The 17,479-nt window shown below is 43.1% G+C and overlaps 1 protein-coding gene across 3 annotated transcripts in view; it reads left to right on the top strand.

The window, feature by feature from the left end:
- NCS1 (neuronal calcium sensor 1) overlaps positions 1–17,479 on the top strand; it is a 37,025-nt gene that overhangs the window by 14,803 nt on the left and 4,743 nt on the right. For all 3 annotated transcript variants that reach the window (XM_088147098.1, XM_088147095.1, XM_088147097.1), the window contains exons 4-6: positions 11,016–11,040; positions 14,101–14,239; positions 16,197–16,275. In XM_088147098.1, the coding sequence (XP_088003224.1) occupies positions 11,016–11,040; positions 14,101–14,239; positions 16,197–16,275 (243 nt within the window). The remainder of the gene's footprint in view (positions 1–11,015; positions 11,041–14,100; positions 14,240–16,196; positions 16,276–17,479) is intronic.

Here is a 17,479-nt window from a genome sequence, read left to right as displayed (position 1 = left end):
GGAAAGAACTGGTTAGTAAATGGTTAATTCTCAAAGGTTGGTTATGTTCGATGGGATCCAGCTAAAACTGTTCTTACGTTCTTACTGAACAGCAGTGGGAGACTCGTGACTCCCCTGATGCTGAATTCCAGTTCCCATCAGCTGGAACCATCATGGGCAATGGCTAGGGATGATGGGAAATGTAATCCAGAGAGGGGTGCTTAAGAGCAATTAGATGACTCCATCGCCTCTCAACGGCTCTTAACAGAGGAAGCAAGGAAGATGCCATGTCCAGGAGCAGTCTACCTTGGGACCAAGTGCTTTGAGGGGGGCGTTTTTTGATTTGATCCCAGTGTGCCCTCCTTTAATTTCATTTTTTAAAAATGGAGTTAGACCCATAGTTAGGAATTCAGTGGCCCGAGGACTGTATCTGGATTTTGGCAAAGCTCACCCACTAGCCGCTTTTAACTCTGGCTTTACACGTCATTGGAAGGTAGAACTAAGAGGGATTTGGCTGAGTGATGAGGGCCTGGACAGCGAGATTTCCCCTTTTCTCTGGTTAGATCAGTTGGACCTAAGAGCTGCATGGAGGAAGAGCATTTTGAAATCCACTGGGGACTGGCAAGCGATGCCTAGATGGAGCCTCCATGGCTAGGGACAGCCTATCTTTGCTTAGGTGCTAGGTGGCTGAAAGTTGAAAGTCTTGCCTTTCCACTGTTAAGGAAGACAAAACTCGAAGCATCAGCTCCTTCCTGGGTTGAACCCAAGAAGTCTATCCTGGTGGTCTCAAGTCCCTTTCTCCGGACACCGAGAGGGGTAGAAATGGCTTTTCTGTCTGTCTGTCTGTTTCGCAAAATTTTTTGGTCCCTCAACTCTGCCATTTATTCTATTTTGGTGTGGAATAGATGCTTATTCCTATTTACGGTGTTGTGATGGACATTTCTAGCCAGGTTAGGTTTGAGGGATTCTTCCCCCCATGTAGATCCACCTTTTGAAACCCCGGTGTCGCTCCGTCTCTTCTTTCCAGCAACTGCTTTTCTCCCAAACTCCCCCCCCCCAAAACCCTCCCAGATTCTGCCCCCAAAAAAGCTGTTCAGGTTTGGTGTCTCAACCTGGCGACGTGCCACGCGGAACTTGCGTGGGCCGGCTGGCTGTTTTTCTCTGAATCGTCAAGGAAAAAATAAAACCTTGTAAATATGAATCGGTGCCGAAAAGGGCCCAGCAGTGCGAGTGAGAAAACAGCTCCCCGTTGATTTCCTCGAGGGCGATCACGCCGACAAGCAGAAAGTTCTCCAAAAGTCAATTTGTACCATCTGGTATAATGTCTTCTCCTGGAATTGTCGCTACGCCAAGATTGGGGAATTTAGGGTCCCCTGGTTGTGTTGAATACACCGTCCAGCAATCTTGGCCTTTGGGGGAGAAGAATGGTGGGACTTGTAATTTGGGGGCATCTTAGGAGCCCCCACTGGGAATCTTAGGATGTCAGAGAGAGATTTACTACTTTCAAGTATGGGGAAAAAATCCTTGCTCTTAGAAAGCTAGCAGTTCAGTAGGAGCAGGCCAGCCTATCTTTCCTGACATGCTTGTTTTCTTAAAGCAGGGAGTTTGGGGCCGTGAAACCTGCAACTTGCTCAAAGGATTTCTATTATTTGATGAATGAATGAATGAATGAATGAATGAATGAATGAATGAGTTGAGTGGATGGATGGATGGATGGATGGATGGATGGATGGATGGATGGGTGGATGAGAAGTTCCTCACCTCAACTCACTCCACAAGCTTAAAATCAACCAGAAAATGGTTTCTATTCCAGGGATCCCCACGCTAAATCTGAATCGAATTAGCGCTGCGCCCTTCCAGAAGTACCTAAGATCAACTCACACATTGCCATTTGTTTAATCCTAGTATATCTACTATTCCCCGTAGTAAAGCTTTCCAGTGCAAAGCCAAGTACAGAAATAGTTATTAAATGACCGAACACCCATACACAGCAGATCAATAAATCTTTAAGGATGGGTAAACACTGAAAGACAAATTCGTCTTCCTCGGAAAATTCATTCTCCTCGGAAGCGATGCAAAGCTGGCAAATAAATAACTAAAAGGCCACCATCTGAGCTCCAACAGAGACCTTCCCCTTATTTTGGGGTGACCCCCCTCCCCAGAAATAGTTGTGAAAAGCAATACGTTCATTCTCTCAGGACCAGCGTTTGCGGGATCGGAATTAAAAGGGCATCTTTGATTATTTTATTGATCGCAAACACAAAGAGCTCGTGTGGCTTCTTAATGTTTCCATGTATTAATCATTGATGAATGACAACGGAGGGGGATGATCAGGGGCCCTCGGCGTGGTCACAAAGCGGGCAAAGGAAACGGGTGGGTGGGGTAGTTGGCCGCCGAAGGCCGGGGGCCAAAGGGAATCAGACGCAGGTCTTTCAACTTTTTGCGGGCCCCTTCCCTGATTTTCCAGCCTGAAATCCCATCCAAACTGCCTTGCTGCTCAGTTGGGATGGGACCAGATGAGAGATCTTTAGAAGATCTTTAGGCCACCAGGAACAGGACAGGACACTGTCAATGGGCTGGTCATTGCTTGCAAGAGAGCTCAGACAAGCTCCAGGAGCAGAAAGAAGAAGTTAATAATTTTAGGGCTTGGGGTAATTAAGGGGCAAATCAGTTCTGGGAGCCATGCAGAGAGGTAAGCACCCCGAAGCATTTAACCACCCTTCCAAAATAAGTCAATTGGCTGATTTTTCCCATTGTGTGGTGGTGTGAAAGGCAACATTTGCCTCTTAAATTTCCACAAATGGAAACAACTCTGCCCACTGACGGAGCTTCCTGCGTCACTGGCTCTGTTTTTATGCTTTGTACCCCCATAACTGGTAAAAAGGGGCAGGGGCACCCCCAGGCCAACAATCTAACCCTGGCTTCAAGGGAGCAGACAATTGACTGACCGGGGAAGAGAGCGACAGATTTTCTTGTAAGCTCCCCATGCTTATTTCCTGACAGTGTTCTGCAAGATATTAGCGATAAATTATAGCTTTTATTCAAGCTCAGATTTTTTTTAAACCTTGCTATTTTTACAACTTCTAGGACAGTGTTACATTTGCCAAAGCAGCTGCGCGTCTCAGAGATTCAGAATTTAGGCCAAATGATGGTTATAAACATGTACTCTCTCAATCGGTGGACGATGGTTTTCAGTTTTTCTAGGAAGGCTTCGCTTGCTGTGTTAATGACAATTTGCTGCCTATGGACTGACTTTGCATCACATCTCAGTGTGTTCACACAACAGCCTTAACTGAGTCAGTTAACCAGTTAATTCACCCAGCGTGCAGAACTTGGGTAGTATTTATATTCACCTCTATTGGTAGTGTCTATAGCTTAGCGTCTAGCGGGAAACCAATGTGTTGGGTTAGCTCACGCTTCAGTAACTAAGTCAAGTGTGTTGTACAAGAGAATTGTCTCCTTATGTACAGGAGGTTTGAACAGACTGCAAATGAAAGCAGACACGGTTTGCGATGGGTTCGAAATGTCAGTTCCTGAGAGAATCAATTCGAGAGAACTGTAGACCAGAATGAAACTGGTGTAGCTGGTGGCAATCCTCAGCAAACCATACCAACCCTAGAAGCATTTTCAACCCTTGTCTTCTCCAGGCGCAGGATGGAAAGATTCATCTTTTAAATCTTTGACGACCCTTGCTAGTTCATCGCCAATGAAAGCTGCCGAGATTGTAAAAGGCTGAAAAATAGTTCTTATCATCGGGAGCTAAATGATGGCCCACATCCTCCATGACGTTTGCCTGAATCATTTTTTGAGTAGCCTCACTGCCTCCCCTTCCTGGTCTGTCCAACCTTGCTCCTGATAGATTCTGGTGATAGGTTTCTTGTGCATAAGATTGAGGTTGGGCGGGGAACAACACGGATAAAGAAACTTTCTGGCATACAAAAAATCCAAGATTGAAACCATCTTTGGGCAGAGTTGGGAAAGAGTCTTATTTGAACATCTGGAGAGCTTCCTCTGAAGAGCATGGACGTCATATGTGACTTGTAGAAGGGAACTTCCCAGGTTCTTTTCCACCAGCGATCAGAAATCTGTTGACCCTCTAGGTTGATTGACTGAATTTGTACACCGCCCGACTCCCAGTGACTCTGTAGATGTTGCTTATCTACAGCTTTCAGCATCTGTCAACTTTTGGCCATAATAGTTGATGCTCCTGAGGTTTCTTCACCATTTTGGAGGTTCAGAGCCTCCATCCTGATGGGAGATAGTCTGTTTCACTACCTTTTGGATTTCTGGTGTTGATTTGGGCTGATTCTTTTCTGTCAATTCTGTTCTCGGAAAGCAACCATTAGCTAGGTCCATTAAATATTTAATTGCCTCTGAAGACATCTTAATTGCAATTAGCAATTCGCTGGAGAGCCATTTGCAAGAGAATTGGGAACTATAAAGCAGGATTGGTTGGGGGGAGAGAAGGCGCATCGTTAGGAACCAAATCTTTGCAGGGTGATGAGGCAGGAAGGAATCGCACTTCTGATAGAGCTGGGGACTTAAAATCTAAGTTTCTTATCCCTGGCTTGTGTAAGTTTTAGCAAGCCAAAATCTTGTCAGCTGAGTAGCAGAAACCTATTATCTGCTTATGCAGCAAGTTGTACATTTTTAATCCTGTTGAATGTATGTGTACTTTTTCTTCTGTTAATTAGTTGAACATACCAAAATTAATTTTAAGCAATAAGCTGGTTACTAATGAAACTAGTTTGGGGATCTCTTGATACACTGAATCATAAGCTAAACAGATTGGCTGGGTTTCAAAAACAACACGGTAACTAGCAAAAAACAAACCCCATTGAAGCTAACTAACCATAACATGTTGTGGGATCTTTATCTGAACCATGCAAATTCAGCCTATTTCTGAATGTCAGGAAAACCAAACCGAAATTGGATTAGAAATTGGGTATTCAGCATCTTTCCCCAAAACATCCAGGGGCCTAGACCAGATGCTGGCTGGGGAATTCTGGGAATTGAAGTCCACACATCTTAAAGTTGCCGAGGTTGAGAAACACTGGCTTGGACGGTATCCAATTCCATAGATACTCCTTCTCTGTTACTGTTGTGTTGAAATCTCTCTTGCAAATCCTCAAAAGACTTTTGTCCCCCCCTTACAAAAGAAGCTTTTAATTTTTGACCTTGGCCTCAAGAATACCTTATCAGGCACTTTGGCAAAATTAATTATTTCAAGCAAGCTACTCACAGAGTCTTCTTTAACTAGATTTATGGAGATGAAAGTGAGATGATTGTAAGAATTCCAGCCACTGAATTATTGTCAGTTTAGACCAAATGATCCCCCCCTGTGCATCGGACAGAGTGTCTTTATTTCTTTTGAACAGTTTTTCTGGGATTCAGCGAGGAGGCAGGTCGTCTCGCTGATAACAAAGAAGCTTGCAGGTGGCTGTTTATGACACCATCTCCATTGCCATCTTTCAATTTTTCTTTGAGTGTTTTGGAGCTGATTTTATTACTGGAAGTGATAGAGGAGGGTGCTGTTATATGATACCTCTTCCTTCTTGGTAGTCCCAAAGGACCCTTAGCGTTTGTTTGATTGTTGTGAACCATCCAGATTTGAGAGTCGGGCGGCATACAAATATAATAAATTATTATCCTTATTCATTGGAAGTGTAAGAAGGTGAAGATGTTTGGACTATTGGAGCGAGAATTGAAAAACGGAGGACCCTGCAGCAAAATTATTGTATGCCACAAGTTGGAAAAGCAATGAAATACCGAGACTGGATTATAAAATTAACTGAACTTGCAGAAATGGCAAAGCTGGCCCGTTTGGTCAGAGAAAAAGCAACAACGTTTGGGGTTTTTTTTTTTTTTTTGGAAAGACTGGAAATCTTATCTGGACTTTTTGTTAACAGAAGAAAAGATTGAATTGATGATTTCAGGATTTGGGGATTAAAAAGGGGATGAAGAGTTGGGGGAAAGTTTAAGATGATAATTACTCAGCAGAAAGAAGAGCGGAAGGCATAATTTATGTTTATTCTTTTTTAAAGAAAATTCTTTCCTGTTTCTCTATTATTTTCTATTTTTGTTCTTATTTGTTTTGTATATTTTACTTTCATGGCTACCTTACCATTTAATGAAAGCCAGAACATCATTCCTCCCTCCTCTCTGCCCCCGACCACCATGAGAACAAGACCAAAATAGTCTATTCCTTTGAAAAAAAAACTCTGGAAGCAAATTCTCTTTTATTGCACTCAATCAGAACAGCAGGGAAACAAATGCTGCAGAATTTTCGGCCTCAGCCCAAAGAGGGGATCACTAAAATAAGCAAGGCAGACGTTGGTTTAAGAAACTGATGAGTCAGGAATTTATTTTTATGCTTCGGCTTTGTGAATAGGAGATTCACCTTTTCTTTCGGTCTGGAAAAGCAACTGGAGAAGAACCCACAGGACTTTTTTTTTTAAAAAAAAAATAAGCTTCTTGGGAAGGTGAAAATGAAGAGCAGAAAATCTGGCCTGATTTTCTCATTGAACTAGGAACTTTCAAGTCGGAATATACTTCAGTACAAACAGTGCAACTTCAAACCTGCACGTAGACATCTAGCACGTCAGGGAGCAAAGCTGGCTAAATCCTTCATCCTGACATTCTCTGTCCCGTTTTTTTGTTCCTTCATATGATGCAAGAAGCAGAACTTCTGATCTGAAGTTGGAATGGGTTACCCTGTTTTGTTTTTCTCACGCCGGGCCTTTTTAATGTTTAACCAGAAAAGTTGGAACTTTTAAGCACTGAACCCATTAGAGCAAAGCAGAGGCGAAAATTGAATATCATTTAAAATGGATCTGGAACGACAGGGCGGTAATGTTCTTAGCATGCTGCTTCCAAATTATGCATTTCCAAGTTTTCTTCTGGTTTGGAGAAATGCGCAAAGCGTGTTTTGCCATCGCTCCAAAGCTGTTTGGAGCAGAATCGATCTGGGGCTAAACGTTTCAGTTCGCAGGCTGTTAATGTTTGAATATTGTCACTGGATTCAGGCGCTCCCAGAATGCCAGAAGGACGTGTGTGTGCGTGTGAGTAGGTGTTTAGTGTGTTACATTTGTGAAATTCAGATGGAAGCATGCACATTTCGAATCCTGCAAAAGTCATGCCTGGCGTTGGCATCATAATTAGCTGCTCCTTTCTGAGTTTTGCAGCAAAATCTTGGTAAGCATTCAATTTAGAGGGTTTTTTTATGCATAGCTGCAGGAGAGAGCCAAACTTTTTCTAGGGGCAAAGTCCTGCTCGGAGTGCGATAGCCGTAAAGTTATTTCACTGAAGTGAAATAAGATCCGGACTGGCTAAGTTTTGATGTTCAAGCTAAAATAAGGTATGTCTTTTAAATAGCCCTCCTCCCTCCAAACCTGCCCCCCCAACACTGAGATTGCTCAGTTTTTCAGCGCTTGACTGCTGAAATTTGATTCAAAAATTGGCTTGGGGGTTGGACGTCGTTGGCTGGCACTGCCCACCCCTAGCCCAAGCTGGTTTAGAATAAGATTGCATGGCGATGAGAGCTTTTAGAGCGTCGTGAACCGGCCTTTCTAAAACAGAACCAGAATGCTGTAAAGTCTCTTTTTCTTTCCTCCTCTCTTTTTAAAGAAAAGACATCCATTTCCTTTCTTCTAGCGGCCTGCAATCAATTCCTTAATTCAATTCAGGTCCTCCGAGCGATCGGCATCAAAGAGCTACAGCAATCTGCAAAATCACTCCAGGTCAATTCAGATGTCTGGAACACCCTGCAGTAGCTTCGGATTTCTGTTTTCCAGCAAAACGGGGCCGCTGCGGCGTGACACCGTTTGCTGCAGAGAATTGCCCTGCGTCTCGATCCGTCACTTGGGAATGCGAGGTTTGGCCTTCTGCCCTCGGCCGTGCCCGCCTCCAAAGCCGTCCCGTGAAGGCAGCCAGGCTCCCCTCTTCCTCCTTTGCAAGAGCCAAGTTGTGAATCCCCATTGACTTATTTTACATTAATTAAAATTCCCTGCGGAGGTATGAAAGGGGGTACAGTACAATCATCTTATATGTGTTGCTCAGAAGATGCGTAGAGAGTTGGCAGGGGAGCCCCACTGCCGAGGTGGGAAAGCAAAAGAAAAAAAAATGAGGATTGTTGTGGGGGAAAAACCCACTGAAGCAAAGAATCGAAGCATTTGGGGATTGATGTAGACAAGTATCTTTTACGGGCCTGCACAGCTACTGTATGCATTGAGCTCTTCGCTAGAAGGAGGCAGGAGAGCCCAAATCCCACAAGGTTACAGCTTATAAACCCTCTGAGATGCAACCTAAGCATTACAAAGGCAATGTAAATTATACATTTTGGGCCTTCGAGTCAGTTTTTGACTCCTGGCACCTGCCTGGATGAGGCCCTGCAGTTTTCTTGGCAAGATGTCAGAAGCGGTTTGCCATTGCTTGTTCCCTAGGGCTGAGAGAGAGGGGCTGGCCCAAGCTCACCCAGCTGGCTTTGTGCCTCAGGCAGGACTAGAACTCACCGTCTCCTGGCTTCTAACCTGGCACTCTTCACCACTACAGCAAACTGGCTCTCTGTGTAAATGTAATATCCATTTGCAATGTAAATTATAGCATGACCGTTACAGCCGGCATGTAGCATCCGATAAGAACATGGGGTGACCTTCCTAGGGGCTGATCCTGCACCTCTAAATTCTGCTTTTCTAAGGAGGCACCAAGCCTGCTTTTCTCTACTGATGCAAGTACCTTCTAACATAAACCATGTCCTTTATTGTGCCCATATATTGCCTCCTTTCAAATCAAGGAAGAGTAAGAACAAGCTGGATTTTTATGAGATGTCTCCCCTTTCTCCGGGAGCAGCAAGCAGTTTCAGGTTACCTGTGCTGAACAGCAATTGTGTATATAAGGCTAGAATATTATCTGTCCCCCGCAGGACGCATTTGCAGATTTAGAAGGAAAGTGGGCTCAGGAATGACGAGGAGGAGGCACGAACCATGCGCAAATCACAGTTTGCCAATTGGAGTTTGTTTGCATAAAATGCATATTCGTTCCTTAGTGTTTATCCAGATGGGCAGGTTTTCTTTCACTTCACTTCTAACCACCTTGATACGACACCTTGGTTTGCACTAACCTGAGATGAAAACTTGCCAGTTAGGGTGAGAAGGTGATTTGGGGGTGGAGAAGGAAAATGGCCAAACTCAGAAGCATTCTGCATTTTGGAGCTGTGTATGTTTCCAAACCATTTGGCTGACCAATGTTGGAAAGAGGCATAGGGACTTTTGCTTTGATCCAGTAAGAGTTGGGAGACTTTCCAGATTTTGGACGGTTGTAGCTGTGATAATTAAACTTCCATGTCTAGAGGCAGTCTACCATTGATTTCTGGGCATCGAGATCAAACCACATGTATAATTTACTAGGTGGTTTAAATATTGAGGGATATGTCTATCAACGGTAGGAACTGGCAGTGTTTTCAGGCATCATTGTACAACGGTGTGTGATATCAGGGCTTCAGGCAAAATTCAGATGAGGTTTGAAAATAAAAAAATAAGCAGCTTATAAACATTAAAAGCTCTAAACGTTGGGGAGAGAACGCAGGGATCTTTGCAAGATTTGGCTAACACATGAGATTTCAGCCAGTCCCAAATCTGCATCTATTGGCTGTCGATGAATGGAACCTCCATGATTAGACATAGTGTATCTCTAAATACCAGGGACCAACATGTTTATGCTCTCTTTCCTAAATGTTTCGAGCTTTTAGAGAGTGCAAACACAGCATGTGGCCTCTTTTTTAGGTAATTAATCTTTCTGTGAGCTTAAATGCATCCTTTTATGATCCCAGCTTGGAACTTATATCCAAGGGACATTCAAGTCATTAGGCTAATAAAAACAAAATCCTCCTTCTTTGAAGGTGCTCTCTCTCTCCCCACCCTTTCACTTGGGAAAAAAGGGGCTTTTGAAAATGATTATATCATTTCACTGCTCTTTCTGGAAGGGGAAAAGGTTCATAAAAAGTTGCTTTCTGACTCAGCGGGTGTTCTGATCTCAGCAATCTGTACTGTGTTACTCATGCAGTTTATAACTAAAACTGGGCAGAGACCGTTTTTGCACTCCCCGCCCTGCCACAAGCAGTTCCCATTCTTTGAAATAAAGATAGATTTTGGCTGGAAACATCTTCCCATAAGAAGACAATTTTGGTAGAAAAACTCCAGGGTGGAGTGGGGTGGACTCAGATTAATGTTGGAATGTGAAAACAGCACATAGTACAGATAGTCCTCCCTTAACGACCACAATTGGGACTGTAATTTAGGTCACTAAGCAATGTCATTAAGCAAATCATCACGTGACCGAACCTGATTTTACAACCTTTTTGTGGCAGTTGTTAAGTGAATCATGTGGACGTTAAGTGAATCACATGGTTCCCCATTGATCTTGCTTGCTGGAAGCCAGCTGGGAAGGTCACAGATGGTGATCATGTGACTCCAAGACTCTGCAATTGTCATAAGGGTAAGCTGGTTATGAAGTGCCTGGACCGTGGGGGCGCTGCAATGGTCATAACTTCAGGCACTGCTTGTAAGTCACTTTTTTTAGTGCCTTTGTACTTTGAACGGTCGCTAAATGAATGGTCATTAAGTGAGGATTACCTGTAAGTTAGTTACTGCTGATTTGATATATTTCAGATGTATTGATAATAATTTCATCCTTCCCAGCCAGTACATTTCCAATATTTTTTAATTATTTTTTTAAATTTCCAAGATATTTCCTTCTCCCCAACTTTAACACTATAGATATCCTGCCTGGGTTGCAAAAGGTTTAATATTCACTATTTAAGTTTACTAATGGAGGAATTGATAGCAACAAAGGTGTAAGATTTTTCTTATCGCAAATGATTGTTTGCTAATTGCCTGAGCGAATTAGTGATCCAGTGAAGAACAATTAAGTGTGAATAAGATAAGAGTCAAGGCATTCAGCAATGAAAACTTAATTGATGTACATGCACGTATGAAGCGGTCTGTAAATCCTCTTTTTCTTTCTCCTTTTGCCTTTTCCAGTCACAGAGAAGGAAGTCCAGCAATGGTGAGTTTTCAGCGTTATTTCATATTCTCAAAAGTCTGTTGAACGTTTGTACGTATTCGAACAAAAGAGGGGGAAAAAAGCTTGGGGTTCACAGGCACTAAAGTGTTGCACAGCATTTGTGTAATTTTGTGGTCAGATCCCATGGAAGTCTGCTTCCTTAGGGCATGTGGATTTCAGAGGGACTCTGTCTTGAGAAAGGCGAGACGGTACTTCAAGCCCAGCAGGAAGCCCATTTACTTTGGAAGGATGATGTATGGGTTGTGCAGAGGAATTAAATCACAAAAATTCTAGAAATTGGATTATTTGAAAAGGTGAAGCAATGGGGATGGGGGTGGGGTGGGGTTAAAAATATGGCTTATCCAAATCATTGGCTGCATTAATAAAATGAGCTAATTTAGATTAACTTTAACCTTAGAAATTCACACATTCCTCTGCTTTTGTCCCAAGTTTGGCTCATCAGAATTCCTAAATGGAAATCTGCCAGAGTTGCTTCTCCCAAAATTGGATGAACTGAGTCCTGAGGCCAGAGAGGCGAGTTTGCTAACACAAGGGTGCACTACTGGCAGAGTTCACACAACAGTATATGGGGGTCACTTAAAGCCCAAGCAGATGCTTTGGCACAACATGTTAAGATTGGTTTATTTTATTCTGGTTTAGCTTTGTGTCTTCAGAAAATCCAGGGTGCTTTAGGTTAAATGATGGTTCAAGGTCTTCTGCAAAGCAGAATTGGGTGAATTTGGAACCCAGGTTATGTGCTGTGTGAATATAGCCAATGTGAGTTGGAGATAGGTTAATGTTCCCACGAAAACTGGAGGAACAGCCTTACTTTCCAGCCTAAAATAAATATTCACTCCCCAAGAGAACACCAATATTTATTCTGAGTATTTATTCCCTCAAAGCATCATGTGCATTTGGAATTAGTTGCCCTGAGTACCTCCTTTGTCAATGGATACTTTGAAGTTTACTATAGCCTTTATGGTAACCACATTGTGCAAACTGGGACTTGAATTGGTGGTGGTGGGGAAGTTGCTTTGTTTGACCATCATGTGTTATCTGAATGTAGTCATTGTGGCTTGTTACACCAGGTTTAGGTTTTACAATGTTGTTCAAATGCAGCTACTTTTAACATCTTTCTTAGCTCAGTGAATGTCCGTGGAAAGCTACATGTCCCAATCTTAGCCGATGTAATGGGATGTGGGGATGACCTTGAGAGACAGGAGGAAATGATGCAGCCTAGTCAATGGTCAGATAAGAGGCAGCTTAGCCCACAGAAGAAAAAAGGGCGTGGGAAGCGTCTCAGAAGGAACCCTCCCTAGTTTCTTGGACTGTAAAGGAGAGGGGGAAGAGAACTACTATCAGACTTTCAAGATTCTGTTAATGTAACCTTACAATAAAGATAGAGCTTATGCTCCTGGGTGTGCTTCTTGTCAGGACTAACCTGTTTCATAACGTGTCAGACAGAGTTGTAAAAACTACTGATCTGAAGCATATCAAGGACTCTCCACTCTCAAAATGCTCTACGATAGGGTTATCACTGCTTTGTGGGGGGCACTTTGATAGCTTGGACTCATCCTGCTCTTCAAACAGAGGCCATGCAACCTTTTTCAGCAAAGACCTGCTTTTGGCCTGCTGGAGACTTGGAGCAAGTAGCTGGCACGATATTTAATCTTGGATAAGCTCCAACATTGCAACAGCATGAATAAATGCCCCTAGTTTGGTGAGTAGTCAGTTCAATTCATCATCAACCGAAGGTCCTACTTCCAAGTGACTTTATTTAATTAGTGAAATGCAGTTGTCCTAAAATGGGAGGAGAGGTAGACTCAAAACATGAGGTGCTTGCTTTTCTGGGCACTTAGCTGCAAAGTGGCCAGCTTGTCACAGTAGAAATATAGGTCTAGTTTTCTGTGATAAGCTCCCCCCACCCTTGGAAAGTCCTGCGTCTTTTGCTCAGAATTGTCAGGACCATGGACAGCTCCTCAAGACCATTCATTCTGCTGAGGCTAGACCAGCCTTCCGTAACCTGGACCTCTCCAAATGGGGTGGGCCTGCAGCTCCCAGAATTCCCTACCATGGTGGCTGAACACCTCTAGCTGAGAATTCTGGGAGCAGTTGTGATCCGTAAGGCACCGAGTTGGGGGAAGTTGATATATTGCCCAGTAAATCAAAGCAATGCCAGAACTTGTCGGGTTTTGCGTTGCGCCCAACCAACCTACTTAAAAGAAAAGGAATCTAAATCAGCCCATGAAAAATGTGGGAGAAGAAGCTGGTGGGCCCCAGGGAGGCACGTGTGAGACCAGGTTGGCTACTTTTTGCTCTCTGTTATAATAGGTATCTTCAAAACTTTCAGCAGCCCTCCCTGTCCTTCCACAAATTCTAGCTTCATCTCATGCCTAAATCTGGCCGTTGCAATTTGCAGACCAGGGTTGTTGGCTTAATAATGTATCCAGACCCAGCCAGGTGTGGCATTCAACAAACCATCATTAAAACAATCTACAATTTAGCAGAAGGTGTGTGAAGCAGCCCTGTGCCAAACCATTATAGCAGATAATGTGTTCAAAGAAGAGAAGGACTGGAAGAGGTCTCAGAAAGGACAGTCTCCATGTATATGTATTTTTTTCTCTTTTTGCCATGCTAAAAATTACAGTCTGGAAGCAATTTTGAAGCTGTGATTAACTCCTTTAAGGCCAATAGGTTTTGTTCCCCTACTGTAGAGAATTGCAAATGTCAATCTTGTCTATTTCTTGTAGAAGCAACATTTGAGCTGAGGACTTTAACTGTGCTGATGCAGGCTTTTTCCCCTAAAGCAGTGTTTCTCAACCTTGGCCACTTTAAGAAGTGTGGACTTCAACTCCCAGAATTCCCCAGCCAGCATGGCTGGCTGGGGAATTCTGGGAGTTGAAGTGCATACATCTTAAAAGTGGTCAAGGTTGAGAAACACTGCCCTAAAGGTCACAGAAAAGCTGAGATTTTATTAAAAAAAATTGCTCCAGTTGCTTTCTTTGGGACATAGGGAGAATCAACCTCCCATCCCAGAAACTCAGTTTATTTTTCTCATCTTAGGTACAAAGGCTTTATCAAGGACTGCCCCAGTGGACAGTTAGATGCAGCCGGATTTCAGAAAATCTACAAGCAATTTTTCCCTTTCGGCGACCCAACCAAGTTTGCAACATTTGTCTTCAATGTCTTTGACGAAAACAAAGTGAGCTCACTTTCTTTTCCTCCCCTCTCCTTCTTCCCTTTCTAAGGGAAGCGTGGATGGCCAAACGTTGTCCGACTGGGAAGGGACCCAGTGCCTTAAAAAAGCTCTCCAGGGCACGTAGGATCCATGAATATCCCCAGGGGATCTCAACGCCTTCAACTTGCATTTTATTTTACCCATCTTCGGATGGGAGGGGGTCTTAGAGGCCATGCAGTCCAACCCTTGATCCACTCCAAAATGTGAATGTCTTCACTTTGCTGTCTAAACGGTTTCCCCCCTTATTCAGAGAGGGGATATTTCTGGTGCGTAGCTCAGCCCCAGCCCAGAAGGGTCACCGGTCCCAGCCAGTCCTAAGTGATGTTCACCTTGCCGTTCTTTAATTTAAGGCTTGTTAAGTTAAAGTGGGAGAAGGCAAGGAGGGAGAAAGAAAGGAGGCATTTCACACCAGTTTCCTCTGGTCCTGTAAAAACTTCCTGAACAATCTACAGTGAAAATCACACGCTGAGTTTTGGTTTTGTTTTGCTGACCAGATTAAACTTTTTCACCTGGCAAGCTGCGCTCATCTAAATATTAATCTACTTTTTTTTTTTAATCACTTTTCCCTTTTTCTTTGGCCAATTCATACCCCCTTTTCAGTTTCAAAATGCATGCCAGTGAATCTGATCTCTCTCTGGCCCAACCTGTATTTGCCGTGAACTGTATTTTCACAGAAATGGGACCGGGGGAAAGGGGGTGTGTGTGAACGAATATAAACAGCTAGACTCTTTCTATTTATTTTCTCTCCTTTTTTCCCCCATCCCTGCCCAAGATCTTTAAATTTGGGGAGATGTGTGTGGGAATGGAACAGCATTTCCAGCATAAAGGCCTTCCGATATTCCGCACGGCTACGTTTTATTAGAAGGAGTCTGTTAGCAACTTTTCCAACTAACAGATTTTATTAGAAAGCAGAAGCCTAGATCCATTTAATCAAAATGGTTAATTGGAAAAGGCGCTATCAGACTCCTAATTTTTTGCACACACTAACACATCTCTCCTCCTACAATCTCCGTGTTTTGTTCTCCCTGCACTTAAACAGCCAGGGCAAAAAATTATCTTCATTTTTAACCCTCCTCTTTTTTAGAAGCTCACAGTTCCCTACATATGGGAAGTCTCTCCTTTCAATTCCCTTCCACTTCTATGTTGCTGCAACTGAACCAACTCCTCGCTGTTTACATCAGTAAAAAGGCATTACTTTTAAAAACTGGTACCCTGTTTATTGGCATTAGGGTTCTGGTCGTCAATAATAACTGCCGTGTATTTTTAAAGCAGTTTTAAAGTGGCAAAGCTGTAGGTTGCTCAAGCTAAGCGACCGCGGGAGACGTTTGAAACGGCCCCGTTTTCAGCTGCAGAAAGGAATGAGAGCTTCTGAACTATGAGAAATGAAGGGATGGCTCCATATTGGATTCAGAACCACTGATTTGGGGGAAGTTAGTGCAGATAATGAGATTTGCTCATACCACCCTGTAATACCTCTTGGAGGACGGATGAGAATAAGTGGGAACTGGAAACCACTTAGGGGCTTTTTGCATAAAAATGACCTTGTGATGTATGGCTTTGACAATGAGACAGGATAGATTATAGAAAGAAGAGAGTCATGCTGTAACTTTAGAGAGAGAGATTAAAATAGAATTGTCCTTATAACTGCTGTGAAGAAGATGGGGAACTTTTTCTTTATGTCTTTATCTATTTTTCTCTCTTCTTATTGTACTTTTAGCTTTCTCTGCTATTTTTCCCTTTCCCTTTTCTCTGTCCTAATTTAGTTTGTATTCATTCTTATATGGCTTTTAAAACTTTTAATAAGAATTATGTTTAAAAAAAAGGATGGATAAGAATAGAGAGCGTGGCGTGGTGTAATTGGGCTTCAAATGGCTTCTTCTAAGTGGATCTGAGTCTCATCCGTTTCGTTTGCTCTTCTCAGGACGGAAGAATCGAGTTTTCTGAATTTATCCAGGCTCTTTCAGTTACCTCCCGAGGAACTCTGGATGAGAAACTGCGGTGTAAGCAATCAAATGCCTTAAGTTGAACCTTCTACATTAAGAGTTTCCCCCCACCAATCGTGTAACAAAAGAGTCATCTTGGTAGAACGACAGTGCTCAACTTTCTGAAACCGAGAGCTAGATTTGCCTGGGAGAGATTGACTTGATGGGTGTGTCCTCCAAACGAGGGGGGCCTGGACAAAGAAGGAGGTGGTGTTAGAGGAAACCCCAAAGTTGTCTTCATTTCATTTACAGTTTATACAGCAATCGAATTTAAAAAGTTGTAAGAATCAGTTCCGGGAATGATCAAAGTTCTGGAGGCCATAATGTAAAAAGTCAGCTGGAATCCTCCCTGTTGTCGGTGAAGAGACCTGTCTCCTTGCTGATCGTAGAAAGGCTGTTAGGAAGAAATCAGAAAGTTTCCACCCTAAACTCCAAGGGGACATATTGGTTCAAAAGGGGAAGTAGTTGCCAGAATTCTTGTAGCTCCCTCCCTTTCATCTCAATAAATCTTGCTAAAGAGAACTTGGAAAAGTATCACTTTCAGGGTTAGGCAGCTGTTAAAGACCCAGATGTTGGTGAGGCCAGTGAAGGGTATGGTGTTGGAACAAACCCTGAATTTGTCTTAATTTCATTTACATTGATTAAATCAAACCAATTAACCTTCATTAACAGGATGACTCCCCATAGACTTAATGATTTTCCCATTCTGTTGCCTTACATTACAATTTGGGGGCAATGTTTGGAAGAACGTGGTGGTCCTCAAATCTTTGCTCAGCCTTGTGGTGGATGTTGATGAACTGGAGAGTTTTGCCCTTAAGTTTCTTGAAGTTAAGACAGAAAAAGGGCCAGTCTTTTGTACAAAGGAAGAAAATGTCTGAGAAATTGTGAGAGAGATTATCGCTGAGGCTTATGCCTTTCTCTGATGGGTCAGGAATGCTGAAATCTCTCTGTTCCTAATGGTATACAGGTAGTCCTCACTTAATGACCACAATAGAGAGTGGAAAATTGTTGTTAAGGGGGGAGTTGTTAAGCGAGTTGTGCCTGACTTTACGACCTATTTTGTAGTGACCATTAAGTGAATCACTGCAATCGTTAAGTGAATCATGCAGTTGTTAAGCGAATCATGTGGTTCCCTATCGATTTTGCTTGCCAGAAGCTGGTTGGGAAGGTCGCAACTGGTGATCACGTGACCCTGGGACACTGCAACCGTCATACGTACGAG

This window comes from Python bivittatus, unplaced genomic scaffold (assembly GCF_059951505.1).
Source record: "Python bivittatus isolate LINGU-HERP-01145 unplaced genomic scaffold, Pbiv_v1 ctg000160_np1212, whole genome shotgun sequence".
Taxonomy (NCBI): domain Eukaryota; kingdom Metazoa; phylum Chordata; class Lepidosauria; order Squamata; family Pythonidae; genus Python; species Python bivittatus.
The sequence above is the reverse complement of the archived record's forward strand: the minus strand, read 5'-3'. Positions and strand labels throughout refer to the sequence as shown.